The sequence below is a fragment of the Schistocerca americana genome, chromosome 3 (genome assembly GCF_021461395.2).
Source record: "Schistocerca americana isolate TAMUIC-IGC-003095 chromosome 3, iqSchAmer2.1, whole genome shotgun sequence".
Classification (NCBI taxonomy): domain Eukaryota; kingdom Metazoa; phylum Arthropoda; class Insecta; order Orthoptera; family Acrididae; genus Schistocerca; species Schistocerca americana.
This window is the reverse complement of record NC_060121.1, coordinates 797,461,046-797,480,538: the sequence shown is the minus strand read 5'-3', so window position 1 is coordinate 797,480,538 and position 19,493 is coordinate 797,461,046. Positions and strand designations below refer to the sequence as shown.

Here is a 19,493-nt window from a genome sequence, read left to right as displayed (position 1 = left end):
ACAATCGTAAACACCGCGGCGGGCGAGAGTACAGGTACGGCCATTCTATCACGAGACGGAATCCAAGTGAGGAATATCGACATTTTTGACTCCGGTAGAGGCATAGCTTGCCAAATTTTTGATGTCACCGTCGTCAATATCAATGCTCCGTCTGGAACGACTCTAAAATCAGAATGAGCTAACGTCTTTAAACAAGACATCGTCTACTTGTTACCTCGCAGCCAGTCTCAGTTGATAATTAGTGGTGATTTTAACTGTGTGATCCACAGGAAAGATCTATCGCCAAACTTAAATTACTGTAGGGAACTACGTGATCTGGTGCGTCACCTGCAGCTGAAGGATGCGTGGGAAATAAAATTTCCTACCCTAGTAAAGTACACGTACCTGACCTCCACCGCATGTAGCCGTCTACACCGTTTGTACATCTCTGAGAACATGTGCCAACATGTTCTGGGCGCCGATGGCATTCCAGCTAGTTTCTCCGACCACTGCACCCTCTGTGTCACGATAAATCTGGTCAAACAGCATAGTAAATGGCATAGCATTCCGTGGAGCCTAAATTCTTCTATTCTCGCCGATGCCGCGCTGCGAGATGTCTTCTCCAAGACAAGGGCGGATTGTCTCAAGCAACGCTGCACATCTCCGAGCAAGATAGCCTGGTGGAATGTTGTGTTCAAGTGGAAAATGCGATTATTATTAAAAATCCACAGTTGACAATGGGCGCAAGATGTCAAACGTACGATTGATTTTTACCAGACAGTTCTGCGAAAGTTGTATTCGACTATGTCACAAACCAACACGCAGCTGGCGACCATCAAACAAATAAAGGCGAAGCTTATAGGCATAAAGCGAACGCAGCTTGAAGGACTGAAGAACAGGTCTAAGGCAAAGTCGCTTCAAGAGGACGAACTTGCATCGCTGTATCACTTCATAAAACATCGTTCCAATCGCAAGCGAGCTTTTATCGGGGAGCTGGACACAGATGATGGACTCCGTTTGACCCGGCGGAGTGATATTCTTACTGCAGCTTACCGGTACTTCACGAATCTGTATTCGCAATGCGATACATATGGTGATGACGGCGGTGAGATCGAGCGTGCTCTGCCCCCCGCAGTCACGCCTGCGGAGAATTCGGCGGTCGTACACGATTTTGCTCCAGACGACGTCCTTGAACTGATTTCTGGCTCGCCATCGAATAAATCCCCAGGCCCTGATGGATTGCCACGGGAATTTTATGTGCGTTTCTGGCCCATAATCGCACACGCATTTACAGATGTTCTCAATGAAGTGATGCGAGGGAGTGACGTGCCGGCCGAAATGAATTAAGGTCGAATTGTACTGATATCAAAAAGCAAACACCGAGAAACCCTAGATAGCTTCCAACCGATTACTTTACACCGATTTGATTACAAAACCTTTGCCAGAGCACTCAACAGTAGATTGTCTCCATTAATAAAGCAAGTGATTCAAACCCTCAATCAGTCTTCCCTGGTTGCACTATTATGACGCCCCTTTCGGAATATTGAGATATAATAGCCATAGCTTCAGTCACTAACATGAATCTCGCATTGCTGTCTATCGACTTTTGCAAGGCATTTCTTCGCGTCCGCCCCGAGAACGTCCTATAGCTACTGTAGCGGTGTGGTTTTGATCAACGGGTTATTAATGTCGTGCAACATTTCGTCCCGTGCATTACAAACAAAGTCAGCGTAAATGGACAGCTTACTCAGCCCATCGAGATCCAATGAGGAGTGCCGCAGGGGAGCCCTCTCTCCATGATGTTATTTGTATTATCGCTCGAGTCACTCTTACGCTCCATTCATGACAAACTTGCAGGCCTGTTGATCGCCGGGACGTCCTTCGTGGTTTGTGCTTACGCCGGCGACGTCGAAGTTCAAAAATGGCTCTGAGCACTGTGGGACTCAACTGCTGAGTTCATCAGTCCCCTAGAACTTAGAACTACCTAAACCTAACTAACCTAAGGACATCACACACATCCATGCCCGAGGCAGGACTCGAATCGGCGACCGTAGCAGTCGCGCGGTTCCAGACTGTAGCGCCTAGAACCGCTCGGCCACTCCGGCAGGAGACGTCAAAGTGTTACTGCGCAACGACGGAGACGTATCAACGCTCAAGACCGTGGTCGACGAGTACTGTCGTGCTTGAGGTGCTAAAATCAACGCCGATAAATGCACCTTTGTCAACATTCGGGGATTGGACGCAGTTATTGCACCTTGGGCGAATCGTGTCGAAGCCCACAAAACTCTGGGGATCATTATCTACAAATTCCCGCCAAAAATGTATGCAAAAAATTGGAAGCAGGTCAACTATAAAATTCATGTGCCATCTATGAAAACAATTGGTGGTCCGTTGACATTCTCCAACGCATACGACTCCACAGCAGTTATATATATTCAGTAAAGCGCACTATGCGGCCCAAATATTTCCCGTCCCCAAGGTGCAGGCCAAACACGTGATGAAAATCTCTAATAGATTTATCTGGCAAGAGCATCTGTTTAAAGTGAAATACACCACGCTGACGTCTTCCAGACTGGCCCGCGGACTCAACATGCCTGACATTAACTGCAAGTGTACGGCGTTATATGTTAAACGAATCACCCACCTGTTGGACAAGGAACCTCTCAGCGTAATCAGTTGGCTCTTCCGAATCTTACAGCCCACCGACATGCACCCACCCATTTATGTAGGTAAAATGCATTACAAACTACGACATGTCAAACAGTTTTTTTTTATTGAAGTAAGCTATACAGGGTGTTACAAAAAGGTACGGCCAAACTTTCAGGAAACATTCCTCACACACAAAGAAAGAAAATATGTTATGTGGACATGTGTCCGGAAACGCTTACTTTCCATGTTAGAGCTCATTTTATTACTTCTCTTCAAATCACATTAATCATGGAATGGAAACACACAGCAACAGAACGTACCAGAGTGACTTCAAACACATTGTTACAGGAAATGTTTAAAATGTCCTTCGTTAGCGAGGATACATGCGTCCACCCTCCGTCGCATGGAATCCCTGATGCGCTGATGCAGCCCTGGAGAATGGCGTATTGTATCACAGCCGTCCACAATACGAGCACGAAGAATCTCTACATTTGGTACCGGGGTTGCGTAGACAAGAGCTTTCAAATGCCCCCTTAAATGAAAGTCAAGAGGGTTGAGGTCAGGAGAGCGTGGAGGCCATGGAATTGGTCCGCCTGTACCAATCCATCGGTCAACGAATCTGTTGTTGACAAGCGTACGAACACTTCGACTGAAATGTACAGGAACTCCATCTTGCATGAGCCATATGTTGTGTCGTACTTGTAAAGGCACATGTTCTAGCAGCACAGGTAGACTATCCCGTATGAAATGATGATAACGTGCTCAATTGAGCGTAGGTGGAAAAACATACTGACGAAACTAAAATGAGCTCTAACATGGAAATTAAGCGTTTTCGGACACATGTCCACATAACATCTTTTCTTTATTTGTGTGCGAGAAATGTTTCCTGGAAGTTTGGCCGTACCTTTTTGTAACACCCTGTATAGATGGAAACTATCTCACGCAGGATTTACCAACGACGCACCTGTTACTAAAGAGATAGACATCTCAAATAGTCCGGAATCCCTTTGAACTTAAATACCCGAGTGTTGAAACTTCCTGGCAGTCGTGCTTCGGTAGCTCAGTTGGTAGAGCACTTGCCCGCGAAAGGCAAGTTCGAGTTCGAGTCTCGGTCGGGCACACAGTTTTAATCCGCCAGGAAGTTTCATATCAGCGCACACTCCGCTGCAGAGTGAACATCTCATTCTGGAAACATCCCCCAGGCTGTGGCTAAGCCATGTCTCCGCAATATCCTTTCTTTCAGGAGTGCTAGTTCTGCTAGGTTCGCAGGAGAGCTTCTGTAAAGTTTGGAAGGTAGGAGACGAGGTACTGGCAGAAGTAAAGCTGTGAGTACCGGGCGTGAGTCGTGCTTCGGTAGCTCAGTTGGTAGAGCACTTGCCCGCGAAAGGCAAAGGTCCCGAGTTCGAGTCTCGGTCGGGCACACAGTTTTAATCTGCCAGGAAGTTTCATATCAGCGCACACTCCGCTGCAGAGTGGAAATCTCATTCTGGAAACACACGAGTGTTCATTAGAAAGCAGTTAGGGGCAACATAAGTGTAACTGTCCACACTGCTGAGGCGGCATCCACGTGGTATAAAGTGGTAAACGATGTTATCCTCACTAATGAAAGGTTGCATAGCATCGGCTTATGTGACAGTGATAAATGCGTCCGCTGTGGTCTGGTTGACACCTTACGCCATCGCTTTACTTGTGACGATCATCTCATTAACTGGAAATGGGTGCAGCAGAGGCTGGGCCAGATTACCCGCAGCACCCCAGCCAGCCACTGCACCGACATCCTGCTCTGGCCGGAAAGGAAACATTTTCCCGCTACCAAGAACAACACCGTGATGTGGCTGTTAGCGCAGTGTGTGACATATACCATCATCCATAGTGAAGATAAACTCTTTACTTTCGAGTCTTATATGAGAACGGCACATTGGAAGATGAAACGTTACCTAAGTGTCAGACATAATTTTTGAAAAACAAGGCGTAGGGTAATTCTCGATGCCGGTAAGGGCACAAATCACGACGATGTAGCGGACAAAATATACAACGAATAAGGAGATACACAAGTTCCCATGACTGCTCCCAATTTCTCAACAGTGTTTATTAACTTCATTATGACGTTTTCGTTAATTTATGTTGCCTGTGCATGTCTTTGTTATTAGTATGCATACTCCAAATGACTTTCTGTGTAGAGTTTGGACGGTTGTGAATTAATTGACAGAACCGCAATTCTACTTAAGACAGTCAATTATATTTTTTTGTAATTCTATTTTTCTTTTTTTTTATCTGAGTGGTCAGCGCGGCGGTCTGTCACGTCAAGGCGTCCGGAATCGATTTCCGGCTGGGTCGGAGATTTTCTCCGCTCAGGGACTGGGTGTTGTGTTGTCCTCATGAGAATAGACATGATAACCCCAAATCCGGATACCGACAGACCAGAAAACCATACCACAAATGACCAACCAAAGCAACTGCACAAAACAGCGTTGCTAACGACTCAAGATCACCCATCCACTCCAGCACAACGACGCACATACGACACTACAAAATGCGAAGGACGTGTCAAACCAATCAAATTCATACAAGGTGGGACCTTGAACCCAACGGTGCTAAACACAACCGTAACGCAAGCCAGCACAACTGGAGCCGAAACGGAAAACATGGACAAATCAGACACCTCTGACTGTAATCAAATCAAACGCAAAATAACTCTCTCTGACTCACTGACAGAGGAAGAAGACGACGTCTATTATTGACCTTACGCCAGATATTGAAGTGCTCATAACAATGATATTCGAAACCGTAATACCGACCTTGAACAGGCCAGCGCCGGCAGACACCACGAATGCCACACAAAAAGCCGCAGCAACAACCACAACAAAAGTCTGCGGAGGTTTGGCAATAGAGGCGACAGTGCGCATAACATACCAAAAGCTGTTATGTCTGACACAGATACCGTAGACGAACAGTCAAGTGGGAACCTAATCAAATCAAATCAATGTAGAATGGAGGCACAAACAACCAACACATCTGATACACATCAAGACTGCACAAACGAAACACACACAAAAAACAAACGAATCATCACAGCCTTTAGGAAACTAAAACCGCATAGAAAACCCAAACAGCCCAAGAGAGTCAAGAAAGTGAAACCGTGTGACGACCAATCGCGGCAGTCGCAGGCTGCCTCAAAACCTAGTGACACGAAAGTGCATACCCCTGATGATTCCAACACCTTCGCAGCCCCCCAACCAATAACCTCAATGCCGACGCCCACGGAAACCCCCACAACAACCATCGAGGAAGCCAATCCAGCGCCCCCCGCAGAGGTGCACAGCAACGCCACTACACCATCACGACATGTCACGGCTGCAGAGATGCCAACACACGCCATCGACACAGATAGTTTTAGTTACGACAAGCTAGACATAAATGTAAAATTAAGTAGGCTAGAAAAAAAGAGACATCTTAGAGACGGCACAGCGGATGCTCATCCGCACCCTACACCCGTACGGCCAATCTGTTTGTTTCCGTACATCAGAGCAAACCGATTGACTGATTCTCAAAACGGAGAATATTCCAACAGATCCAGACAGCCTACTAGATCTGCTCATGCAGGTGTGCGCTCGCAGGGAGGAACCATTCGATATGGACAAGCTTTACAAGGATCACGTAAGGGCTCATGGGAGAACATACTTGGATTACAGTCAAACTGGCAGCAAGTGCTACGCCACCGTTAAACACCCAAACTGCTAATAGCACAGCTTAATGCTATGCGGAGTATACTTGTAAATTCGGAGCTCCCACGGGTCCTATGTGAACAAAAATGTGACATTCTGTGCATACAGGAGCCCTACACTAGACAAGGGCATATCCCCAACTTTCTTCCAACTGCGGTGACAGTTGTAGAGGGGACAGGCTGCATGGCATCTATCATAATCCTAAACAAAGAAATACATCCAGCCAAAATTACAGAACTCTGTTCCGAGCACCTAGTTACAGTTGAAGTCACACACAAGGGGGATACTTGGATCATCGCGTCGCTGTACGCCCAATACTGTCATTGCATCAAACCATACGCAGACCTTATCAGAGATGTTGCGCAATACGCTGGCAACAAAAAACTTCTCGTCTGTGCAGACATAAATGCCCGATCAACCCTGTGGCATTCAGACAGAACTGACGACAGAGGTAGAATAATAAATGACATCATCCAAGGAAACAGACTTCACGTACTCAACAAGGAAGGACATCACCAGACTCACATAGGACACAACGGTCATTCATCAAACATAGACATCAGCCTCGTTAATAATGCCGCCATCAACCACGTACGAGACTGGACCGTACATGACACCGTACATGACCAGATCACTGCTAGCGACCACAACATAATCACACTAACCTTAAATGGTACACCAAATGTCAACACAGAAACACTACCAAAAAGGCTATTATTTGACAAAACAGACTGGGACAGGGTCAGACTAAAAATACATGAGCACATACCGCAAGACATCACCGGCAGTGTTGATTACAGAGCACACATGCTGACAGACATCATCACACACACACAGAACACCTGCATACCCACACAAAGAATGACAAAACACCAAAATATTCCCTGGACTACACAATTAACACGACTCAAACAAGACTCAAAACGTAAACGTAAGCTTTACCAACGAGCAATTTCAGATAGAGAAAGACAATTACGACTACACGGCTACCGGCTTGCCAAGGACAAATATAAACTTGAGCTGAATAAGACCAGGAAAGACCACTGGAGCAGCCACGTAGCTGCACAAACACAACTAAACATTTGGGGGGAACCATACAAAATCGTGACAGAGAAAATTAAGAGCCCACTGGTTCTGGGAACGCTGCGACAGGAGGATGGTGAGATGACTAAGGGCTGGAGACGCACAGCGGAGTTCCTGCTGAGCAAACTCCTGCCCGACGACATCGCAGACACAGACACACCACAACATGCAGCACTGAGACGCGAAGTAGACACAGTATACACCACACCAACCGTTACCTGTCCATTTGCGCAGGAAGAAGTGGCGACAGCGATCTCAAAAACAAAAAGGCGCCTGGACCGGATGGTATCCACTCTGAGGTACTGAAACAAATTGCACCGCAGATCACTCCGTTTCTTACAACGTTGTTAAACGATGCATTAAGGCTGGGCCGTGTGCCTGCAGTGTGGAAGACCTCGAAGGCGGTTATCATCAAAAAGGCTCCAGAGAAAGACCCATCAGACCCCAAGTCATACAGACCAATTTGCCTTGTCAATACACTCGGTAAAGTACAAGAAAAACTACTCTCCAAAAGACTACAAGCACACCGAACATTACGGGGACTGACACCACACCAATACGGCTTCAGGGAAGGGAAATCTATAGACGACGCAATTTACAGAGCAATCCAAATAGTACACGACACACCCTCCAAATACACACTTGCAATTATGATAGACATCTCAGGTGCCTTCGACAACCTCTGGTGGCCGGCCTTGTTCAAGAGACTCAGACACCTGCAGGTACCGGAGTCTCTGTATAATAGTTTCATGGACTACTGCAGAGACAGAACGGTCGTATGGCAAATGGACAGCCAGAAAGTGATTAAACGAATTACAAAAGCCTGTCCACAAGGGTCGATCTGCGGCCCCATCTTCTGGGACATAGTTATAGAACCGCTCCTACAGTTACTAGAGGAGCACATCCTGACAGATGGAGTTGTCGCTTATGCTGATGATCTACTCGTCGTAGTTTCAACAAACAACCGTGCCCAGCTGGAAGAAAGAGCCAATGGAACACTTAGGACAATAACCCAATGGTGCACAGATAATAAATTAAAGATAGCAGGAAACAAAACAACTTATACATTGCTAAAGGGTATCCTGCGCAGGAACCCAATAGTCAAAATCGGGGACACAAACATAAAAAGACTAGCAGTCACACTCTATCTAGGAGTATACCTTGATGAACGATTGAACATCCCCGAACACATGCTAATATGCACAAACAAAGCAGAAAAGATACAACACAAACTGGCTAGGCTAAATTCGGAACAATTCAGACTACCCCTGTCAGTGACACGAACATACCATTGCGCTCTCTCCGAGTCAGTACTATGCTTTGCTGCCAGTACGTGGGCCCACAGGCTAAATCTCTCAACCAACAGAACCATTGTGCGTCGAGTACTTCGACTAACAGGGGCATTCAACAAACATCAAATGACGCACTATGTGTCGTCATGGGAATCTTCTCCATAGATATCACCATCAGGTACCGCGCAGCAATGTACTGGCTTAGGATGGGGAGAACAGACCAGGTTCGGCAGATCACTGGTGTACCGAATGAGACACACGCCAACTCAGAGCATGGAGAGTGGATACCTGGCAGAGCGAGTGGGCCAATAGCGATAAGGGCCGCCGTGTACACTACTTCTTCCCTGACATCCGGGAGAGACTAAAACTAAAACATATTGATCCCAGCCGCGGTATGGTACATTTCATCACAGGACATGGCCCTTATCCCACGCACCTGTACCGCGTGAGTCTGCAGCAGACTAATAGATGCACTTGCGGGGAAGAAGGTTCCCCTGAACATACTGTCTTCTTCTGCGGACAACGCACGAACATAAGACACACAGTACACATAAATCGCCTGAACACACAGAACGAACTATATGCCATAATACGCGGCCCGGAAAGATGGACTGAACTCAACAAACTAACGGACGAAATCTCGGAGATCCAACAAATAGAATATTTGCGCAACAGACCCTACCGAAGGCAAGTCGGTCCAAACAGACGACACGATGCCCAGGGGACACAGATATGATTAGCACCACGAGTGATGGAGAAGAAACAGATACAGACCAGGGCACCAACACAGATATTGAAGCGTCCAGCGTGGATGATCCATAGTGTAAACCAACTCAAATTCAAAGCACAGAGTGGAACAACCGACAAGAGGTGCACAAGTCACACACAATCCCAAAAACAGGTTGCACCTTATATGTAAATAGTTAACAGCATCTCCATGTCTAATAAGAGATTAAAGCTGGGTACCTCTTCAAGGGACCTACGCCTTCCGTTAAGAGGCAGCGCACGTTCTGGATGGAAGGATCTTAATTGTGGTTCCTCTCTTTTGAGCCCAACCCGACGGATACCTATGGCAGATCGGGGAAAACCACCGTTCACGTCGTGTTGTCGGCGGGGCCGGGAGGTGCTTGCGCCTGATGTACTCTACTAGGAGGCTTGTAGGCTCAACACAAACCGTTAGCGTCATTACCTTATTACTTTTACCACAAGTACCCTTTCATTAGCAACTTTAAGCCAAGCAGAAAATCAGTTACCTCTCTATTGTATATCGTAAACAGTTTAGCAGGCTGTACATGGAGGTCTTAGTCTTAGTTTCTAGCTTTAACGTACTCTAATCTCTTCTAGTTAAGTTAGTTTTTGGATGGTAGATGTTAAAGGCATGGTGAGCGACGGCCTGCGTCTTGAGGGTCATTCCAAGACCCGGGCCGCCGCCCACAACCAGGTGACGGGCAATATTATACCCATCCCTTCTCTTTTCAGTTCTCTCCCTTCCTTCTTTCTAAATATTTAGTTTTGTTTTGTTTATTAATATCTTACTTAATTTTGTATTAGTTACAAGTTTTTTTGATGCTGCACAAAATAAAATAAAAAAGATATCAAATGGTTCTAAACAAATAGAGCCCGCCTCCACGTAGCTGGACGCGGGCAACGGTGTGAGTAGGGACGGGAGCCGGGGTGGTGTTACTTTCAGTCACTCCGACCCCGGACCCAGTCACAGCGGCTAAATGACAACATACGACCCACCATAAGAAATTAGACCGTGGGTCATAAAATATAAGCAGCTAGTGAAAAAAAAGTGTCCTCATTATCATTCCATCATTATCGGTGGAACGCAACGGGAAACCACCACTGGAATCACTTCCCTCGACGCTCATGCGGTGGACCTCTCTGACGAGGCTTCCCCCATGACAAGACCTGCCGTAAGTCAGAACACAAAGTTCTTTTATAACCAATATGTACTATGGCAATTCACATAACTAAGGAAGGAGAACAGACAAGCCAACGACCGAACGGAAAGTTCATGGTTTTGTGGAAGAGAAAAGTAGGGCACAAGGGACATTTGAACACGGATCACCCGCTTCGCAGACCAACACCGTGAACGCACAGTGACGACCCCGTTATCCTTGCAATATGCTCTATGTTGCACATCTTGCCACTGGGCCATTTTACCACTAAATCTGAGGGGGTGCGATGGGGAGCTTCGGGGCTTCCCTGTTACTATTTTAAGAGAGCTTTTACATTTTTTACTGAATGTGTCTGAAAGTGGCTTGATTTATATAAAATTCCTTATTCGTCTAAGAATAACAACACAGCGCTCCACCGCCCTTTTTTTTTTTTTTTTTTTTTTTTTTGAGTTTCCATTTTATATTTCCAAGTACTTCAATGAATCGTTCATTGCTCTCTTAGTTCTGATTGAGGTCGCATCTGAAAGCACTTCAGCACTAGTGAATGCAATTTTCTTGTTCTAATTGGAATAATGAGAACTGTAAAGAATCGTTTAACTTTCTTTACGTAGTTTCCATTGTTTTTATTATACTGAGGAATTTAAGTCAAATGTGGCCACTGTGACTGTTCTAGAGGAAACTAGGGTAGATTTGCGTGATACATTAAACTTAGTGTGGATTTGTAATTTAAATTTCTTATATCTCCCTTTTTGTCAGAACTTGTACATAGTTTTCTTACATTGAAGTTTGGTGATTTTATTAAGTCACGTGGTCTAGACTAATTTTCAGTAAACAGGTTTCTCAAACACAACCATACAAATGGAAGCTATTCAGTAACTTAGGATTCAGCACAAAATCAGTTTGTCTTAAGAGAAAAGGAGTTAAATCAAATAAAGAGTTGAAACGAATTTCCTACATTCAGTTTTCACTAACAATTCAGAACTTTATTCAGAAATACTCTTTAATCCATATCATAATTTGCTCTTTCGCAACGAACTATTAACTGATCCTTTCGAAATATTTGTGCAATCCAACAAAATAAAGAGTTTATTGCCTTTTTGTTGTAATAGACAGTTAAATATTAATAGAGGTCAGTTATATGTCACATCACAGCTGATCACCTAGTTCAAAGGCTTGTAACCCTACAAAAAATGTCTGCGACTATTTGGAGGAGCGAGTGAAACGTGTTTCCCAACATTATCGCTATTTAATAGCCCTTCGGGATCTAATAATCAGTTTCAGTTTCAAGCGATACGTGAAACTTTTCACCATACGCGTGAATAGCGAGATGGCGTAAAGTATCAAATTGCAGCCACGGTGTAACATTTATGTTTTTCCGTGATTTAAAGTGAATGCCAGCCGGCGACGATCGTGAGCACATGACAGACTACGTAACAACCTAATACCCGCCAAAACTCTATACGCAACACTACCGAAATTCTCAACTATGTAAGACTGATGTATGTGAGTTCACATTTTCATATTTGTTAATAACAGATCGGTCATATAATTGCAGATGAGATGCTGAATATACTGTATAAAAAGAACCTCTGCAATAACACACAGAAAATACGCCGGAAAACGGCAACACATGTAAAAACTATGCTGTGACTTGAAAGTAAGCAAGATGTTACAAAACTATTGACATAATGCGCTATCTAGAACCAAGCAGTGCACATGTAATAACGTTCGGTAATGTTTGTAGCAATGCAGAATTTGCATGTTTTAGAATAAAGAAAAAACTCACTGACGATGGCGATATTGCCACACAAATTAGTTTAGAGAAGAATATGAAAATAAAACAGAAGTGTTTTGTATGAAGGCGGACCCAAATTCCCATACTGAAGGAAGTTATATCTACTTTTCGTTACCGAGTTAGGGTAACTGTCAAAGGCAGAGAAGGTGTTGCACGGCATTAGTTTCCTGTACAAGTACGAGTAGTTATTTCTTCAGTGCTTTTGTACTTCATTAATATGTTTAAAGTTCTGAAACTCTGCTCCAGGACTACTCAGAATAAATTTAGCGACTTGGAAATACGGATTCTCCTCCTTTAGCACTGACGTATATATTTTCCGATACTCCTATAAGAGACGTTCCGAAATAAATTTTCGTCATTGTTTCGGAAAGAGAAGATGGTACATCAGGTGACACAAAAAAAACCCATATGACTCACCACCCATTACTGGTTCAACAACGGAAGGCGCTTCAGCGGAGGAGAGATGAGGTATCCGCAGAGCGCGGAGAAGGGAGAGTAGCAACAGACCGTCGTGCTGAAGTTAACATGAGTATACATCACGATGGCAGACGGACGTATACAGGCAACGTCGTCACCAATGGAAGTATGTGCTGTTATCTGGTATGAATGGGCACTTGGAGCTAGTATGAACATCAACCATGAATACCTACAGACCGTGTGTGATGAAGAGGTTATGTCTCATTAAATGGTTGGTCGCTGGTGTTCCACGTTCAAAGAAGAAAGGCATAGCGTGGAGATTGAAGGTCAACTTGAGCGTCTCTCCACATTTAATAATGAAAACAACATTATAGAGTACAGGTTATGGTGTCAGTAGAAATGCGGACAACTCTGTCAGACATAGTGTCTACACTGCGTATTGGCCATCTTCGGGCACATCACCTAAACGGTCTGTAAGACGTTTGCCGAGAAATGAGACCCCGGGTAACAAGAGTGGAAAAATGGGCGTCCGCTTCGATCATTTGATGTGGTACGTGCGAGAGGTAGATGAATTTCTCTTCAGTATCATCACAGGTTGTGAGAAATGGGTGCATTACCTACACTATGATCCAAGGTCGTCTCAATTACGCGGAAGCATCCAGGACCATTAGTGACGAAAAACTTCATTGTTACCCTCCCCAGGAAGGGTTTTGGCCACAGTGGCCTGAGAGGTGTGACTCTCCTTGATTTCCTCCAGCAAGGAGCCGTCAATGTGGCATGCTGCTGCGACTCACTTACCACATTCTGGTCCGCTGTTCGACAAAAGAGACCAGTGCTCTTGAGTGAAGATGTTGCGCTCTTGGACAACGCAAAACCACACACAGCAAGGCCCATACAGGATCAGATTCGCCGCTTCAGGTGGGAGAGATTAGATCACGCGGCCTTGTTGTGTACATAGAAGTTCCACATAGTCAGCGCGTACACAACTTTCCCACTAGAGCGCGCCCCGCTAAACACAACAGCGCACACGCAGCACTCGTCCGTCTCCACACTACGAGATGGTGCTGCCTTAGAGACGGACCAAATTCTGCTTCCGCCGATCCGCGTATTAATATGTAACGCAACCAATGAGATTGCTGCTAACGTAGAACCTTTTCTCCTCGCAGATCACACTCGTGCAGTGATACCTGAACGCGTGAGGTACACTCCTGGAAATGGAAAAAGGAACACATTGACACCGGTGTGTCAGACGCACCATACTTGCTCCGGACACTGCGAGAGGGCTGTACAAGCAATGATCACACGCACGGCACAGCGGACACACCAGGAACCGCGGTGTTGGCCGTCGAATGGCGCTAGCTGCGCAGCATTTGTGCACCGCCGCCGTCAGTGTCAGCCAGTTTGCCGTGGCACACGGAGCTCCATCGCAGTCTTTAACACTGGTAGCATGCCGCGACAGCGTGGACGTGAACCGTATGTGCAGTTGACGGACTTTGAGCGAGGGCGTATAGTGGGCATGCGGGAGGCCGGGTGGACGTACCACCGAATTGCTCAACACGTGGGGCGTGAGGTCTCCACAGTACATCGATGTTGTCGCCAGTGGTCGGCGGAAGGTGCACGTGCCCGTCGACCTGGGACCGGACCGCAGCGACGCAAGGATGCACGCCAAGACCGTAGGATCCTACGCAGTGCCGTAGGGGACCGCACCGCCACTTCCCAGCAAATTAGGGACACTGTTGCTCCTGGGGTATCGGCGAGGACCATTCGCAACCGTCTCCGTGAAGCTGGGCTACGGTCCCGCACACCGTTAGGCCGTCTTCCGCTCACGCCCCAACATCGTGCAGCCCGCCTCCAGTGGTGTCGCGACAGGCGTGAATGGAGGGACGAATGGAGACGTGTCGTCTTCAGCGATGAGAGTCGCTTCTGCCTTGGTGCCAATGATGGTCGTATGCGTGTTTGGCGCCGTGCAGGTGAGCGCCACAATCAGGACTGCATACGACCGAGGCACACAGGGCCAACACCCGGCATCATGGTGTGGGGAGCGATCTCCTACACTGGCCGTACACCACTGGTGATCGTCGAGGGGACACTGAATAGTGCACGGTACATCCAAACCGTCATCGAACCCATCGTTCTACCATTCCTAGACCGGCAAGGGAACTTGCTGTTCCAACAGGACAATGCACGTCCGCATGTATCCCGTGCCACCCAACGTGCTCTAGAAGGTGTAAGTCAACTACCCTGGCCAGCAAGATCTCCGGATCTGTCCCCCATTGAGCATGTTTGGGACTGGATGAAGCGTCGTCTCACGCGGTCTGCACGTCCAGCACGAACGCTGGTCCAACTGAGGCGCCAGCTGGAAATGGCATGGCAAGCCGTTCCACAGGACTACATCCAGCATCTCTACGATCGTCTCCATGGGAGAATAGCAGCCTGCATTGCTGCGAAAGGTGGATATACACTGTACTAGTGCCGACATTGTGCATGCTCTGTTGCCTGTGTCTATGTGCCTGTGGTTCTGTCAGTGTGATCATGTGATGTATCTGACCCCAGGAATGTGTCAATAAAGTTTCCGCTTCCTGGGACAATGAATTCACGGTGTTCTTATTTCAATTTCCAGGAGTGTATTATAACGAATGTACAGACCTCTGATTACTCAGTCTGCATTTGTCTGCACCAGTCTGCATTTGTCTGCATTTGTCTTTACCAGTCTATAGTCAAATATCAGTCTGCGCCTAATAAGATTACCATAAACATGTACTTAGCCATGAAGATAAATGTATAGACACTTTGTCAAGTATCAGAGACATGTGAGAACAAGATTAACGTACCAAGACCAAAGGAACTTCAGATTGTCAATTGTAAATAGCATTCAGAATCAAGTTACGTAAGGTTTATGCTTGCTACTATTTTAATAAATGTGTGTGAAAATTAATCAAGTTCTGTTTAAAGTTGGTCACCGTCAATCTACTACTCTAAGTGTGGAAGTGGCATTTCTGTCGTCTGACCTGGCGGCAGAAGATAAACACGCTGACACTTGCCAACTTCGTTAGAGCGAAAAGTCAAATAATCTGATGGTGTGTGTACCGAAGGTCTTACAGTACGCACACCACAGGCCTACAACTCCGATCTTACCATATCGGACATTCACCTGTTCACTGCATTGAAAGATGCCCTCTCAGGAAGTAACTTTCAAACTAATGGTGAGATGAAGCAGGTTATGTGGCAGTTTCTTGGATTGTAGGGCTCCGAGTTTTACCACAGTGGTTTCTTCAAATTGACTGCACACAACGACCAATCTCTCAAAGTCGGTGGCGATTATATTGAAAAAATATAAATAAATAGGATGTATAGTTCGTGATGCAATGATGTATTTCTTTTTGGCAATAAAGTTTCCGTGTCCGAAACAATAACGAAACTCACTTTCGGAACGTAAACAGTATTATTGAACGGCTAATATGGTGCATGGTCGTCCTATCCAAGTTGCAGGTTGCCTATCTAAAGCTTCCAGAGGCCGCTGAAATTTGATTTTCAATATTTTATATAATTTAAGGATTTAAAATTCAGCCATAACCTATCCATCAAGAGGTATAATCTTACGTTAAAGATTTAAGACAGAAAACAATCACAGTCACAAACTACATTGATGTCTTAGGGCAGCGTAAGCTACAGCGTGTAAATACCACAATACATCAACCAGTACTTGAGATTTGGAGCACTTAGTGACTCACGAAAAGGATGACAAGAAACTTCCTTATCACTAGTCGATTCGCAACGCGTATCGCAGACACTGTCTACATGTAGAACTAAATGTACCTACAAAAGTGTATCACAGTGCGATAAATATTTCAGAAGGTATGACGTCTTGAACGAGAGCACTTACCGACTTCTAACAAATTGTTTTCACAATCTGAAATCTTTTCTAAACTCACCTCACTAACTTACTTAACGTAATTATTTAATACATAAACTCTTTTCTAAAATAACTAATAGTTCAAATCAAATGGCTCTGAGCACTACGGGACTTAACATCTATGGTCATCAGTCCCCTAGAACTTACAACTACTTAAACCTAACTAACCTAAGGACATCACACAACACCCAGTCATCACGAGGCAGAAAAAATCCCTGACGCCGCCGGGAATCGAACCCGGGAACCCGGGAGCGGGATGCGAGAACGCTACGCACGGCCACGAGATGTGGACAATTAATAGTATGTTGCTGTTTTATTCATGGGATTCGGATTATTTACGGAGATGGAGGTTTAGTAGTACTAAATAATGTGGTTACTTGACATTGCCAGCAGGAGAGCAATATCGTGTTTAAATAAATGTAATCTACTGGCAGGAGAAGTTTTATTTGCCCAGATCCCGTAATTACTTATATGGACTATTAGTTTCGCCAGATTTAATTGTCATCTGCAGATCATCTAAAAACATCAAACATTATGCCACCCTAAATAGTGCACTGTCATCTAATCATGTACATAAAGGAGCTCTATTAGTTGGATTGGATACAAGTAGTAAAAACGTAATTCGGTGTAGTCATATATCAAGTAATAAAACATAATTCTGGTAACAATTCACTAACTATTTCAGTCATCATCACTATTATGTTATTATTACTTGACGTATGACGCTACACTGGTGTGTCCTATCCAGCGAGTTGAGCTCCTATATGGACAGGACTAGATGACAGTGCACTGCATAGAGTGACACAATGTTTGATGTATTCAAATGATATGCACATGGCCATTAAAGTTTGCCGAAACTAGTACTCCATTATGTAATTATTGCGAAATGGGCAAATAAAACTTCTCCAACGAGAAGAACATATTTTTCCTAAATAATGTTGGTTTAATAAGTATACTGAACCTAAAGGCCTCCTAGAGCAGAATTTCATCGAAACTAAATCAAACTCATAATAAAGTTTATCAGTCGTTGAATGAAATGTAACGATTACAGATTGCACTTAAAACATTAAATATACCTTAAAATTGCCCAGGATGCTGTGTGTGGTAGCTATTTGGAGACGGACAAAGGAAATGACTGCAAGTTCGAAAGCTAGGTGATTAATTAGAAAGGAAATGCCAAGCATTCTACATGGCTAGATTAGCGCCATGACTGCACAATCGGTGGGTGTGGTGTTGCTCTAGTGGGAGCGCAGACCGCCTACTAACCTGCTCGACCTGGCGGAAGACCCTGAGTAGGTTGAGCCCTGCCAGCCTCTTGACGTCATCCTCACTCCAGGACGGGTCTTCCAGCAGTGCGGCCAGCAGCTGCGGGTACCTCGACACGTCCTCCAGTCCCGTCGTCGTGCTGCTGGACACAGTACACAGTCACACACTATTCTTCTCCAGAGCACTTACTGACATATTTTATTATCATGTCTACTTTGCTCTCTCGTCCGTCATTTGCATCTAGCAAGCAGGTAAAAGCTACTCGTCATTTACTAAGCCATACGGATGGTGGCTTAAAATTTTTGCAAACAAAAGAACCAAAAATTAGCGGAACACAATTTGTTTGAAGGGTGGAGAGAAAAATTTTCAACTACTGTGAAAAACTACTGTGCAGTGCAGCAGTGTACTGTAGGGAAACTATTCAACCTAGATTTACGTACTTGGGTTTCATCATTACTTTTCTGTTCAGCTGGAAGCCTGTTGACAGCTGCTAATAGTGTAGAACTGAACAATATTCAAGAACTGTGGATGAAGGCAACAGGCAGAGACCATGATCCTAAATTTCCGGAAGGCATTAAAGAAGGTTGGAGCATATGGAATAGGTCCAAGATATGTGAGTGGTTTGAAAACTTCTTAAGTAACAGAACCCAGTACGTTGTCCTCGACCGAAAATGTTCATCAGAGTGAAGGGTGTCGTAAGGAGTGTCCCAGGGAAGTGTGATTGGACCGCTGTCATTTGCTATATACATAAATGATCTGGCTAACAGGGTAAATAACAATCTGCGGCTGTTTCCTGATCATGCTGAGGTGTACGGGAAGGTGTCGCCGTTGAGTGACTGTCGAAAGATACAAGATGACTTAGACAACATTTCTACGTGTTGGCAGCTAGATCTAAATGTAATAAAAAAATAAGTTAATGCAGATAACAAACAAAAACCCGTAATGCACGAATAAGACAATGGCTGTGTGCCTTTTTGGCACAGTTACGTCTATTAAATAATTTGGCGTAACATTGCAGAGTGATGGAACGAGCACGATTGTGGTAGGGACAGCGAATAGTAGACTTCGGTTTATTGGGACAATTTTAATAGAATCCAGTTCGTCTGTAGAGGAGACAGTATATAGGACATTAGCGGGACCCATTCTTGAGTTCCTCCGTAGAGGAGACCTCATATAGGTCATTAGCGCGACCCATTCTTGGGCTCTGCTCGAGTGTTTGGGATGCGCACTAGGTCGGATTAAAAGAAGACATAGATGCAATTCAGAGGTGGGCTGCTAGATTTGTTACCGGTAGGTTCGAACAACACGCTAGTACTACAGAAATGGTTCCAGAGCTCAAATGGGAATCCCTACACAAAAGACGACGTTCTTTTCGTGGAAGACTATCGACAAAATTTAGAGAACCGGCATTTCCAACTGACTGCAGAACGATTCGACTGCCGCAAACATACATTTCGCCTGAATATCACG

At 45.2% G+C, this 19,493-nt stretch overlaps 1 protein-coding gene across 1 annotated transcript in view; it reads right to left on the bottom strand.

Moving 5' to 3' along the window:
• LOC124606408 (dipeptidase 1-like) overlaps positions 1-19,493 on the bottom strand; it is a 164,293-nt gene that overhangs the window by 40,714 nt on the left and 104,086 nt on the right. The window contains exon 5 of the mRNA XM_047138388.1: positions 18,024-18,162. Coding sequence (XP_046994344.1) covers positions 18,024-18,162 — 139 coding nt within the window. The remainder of the gene's footprint in view (positions 1-18,023; positions 18,163-19,493) is intronic.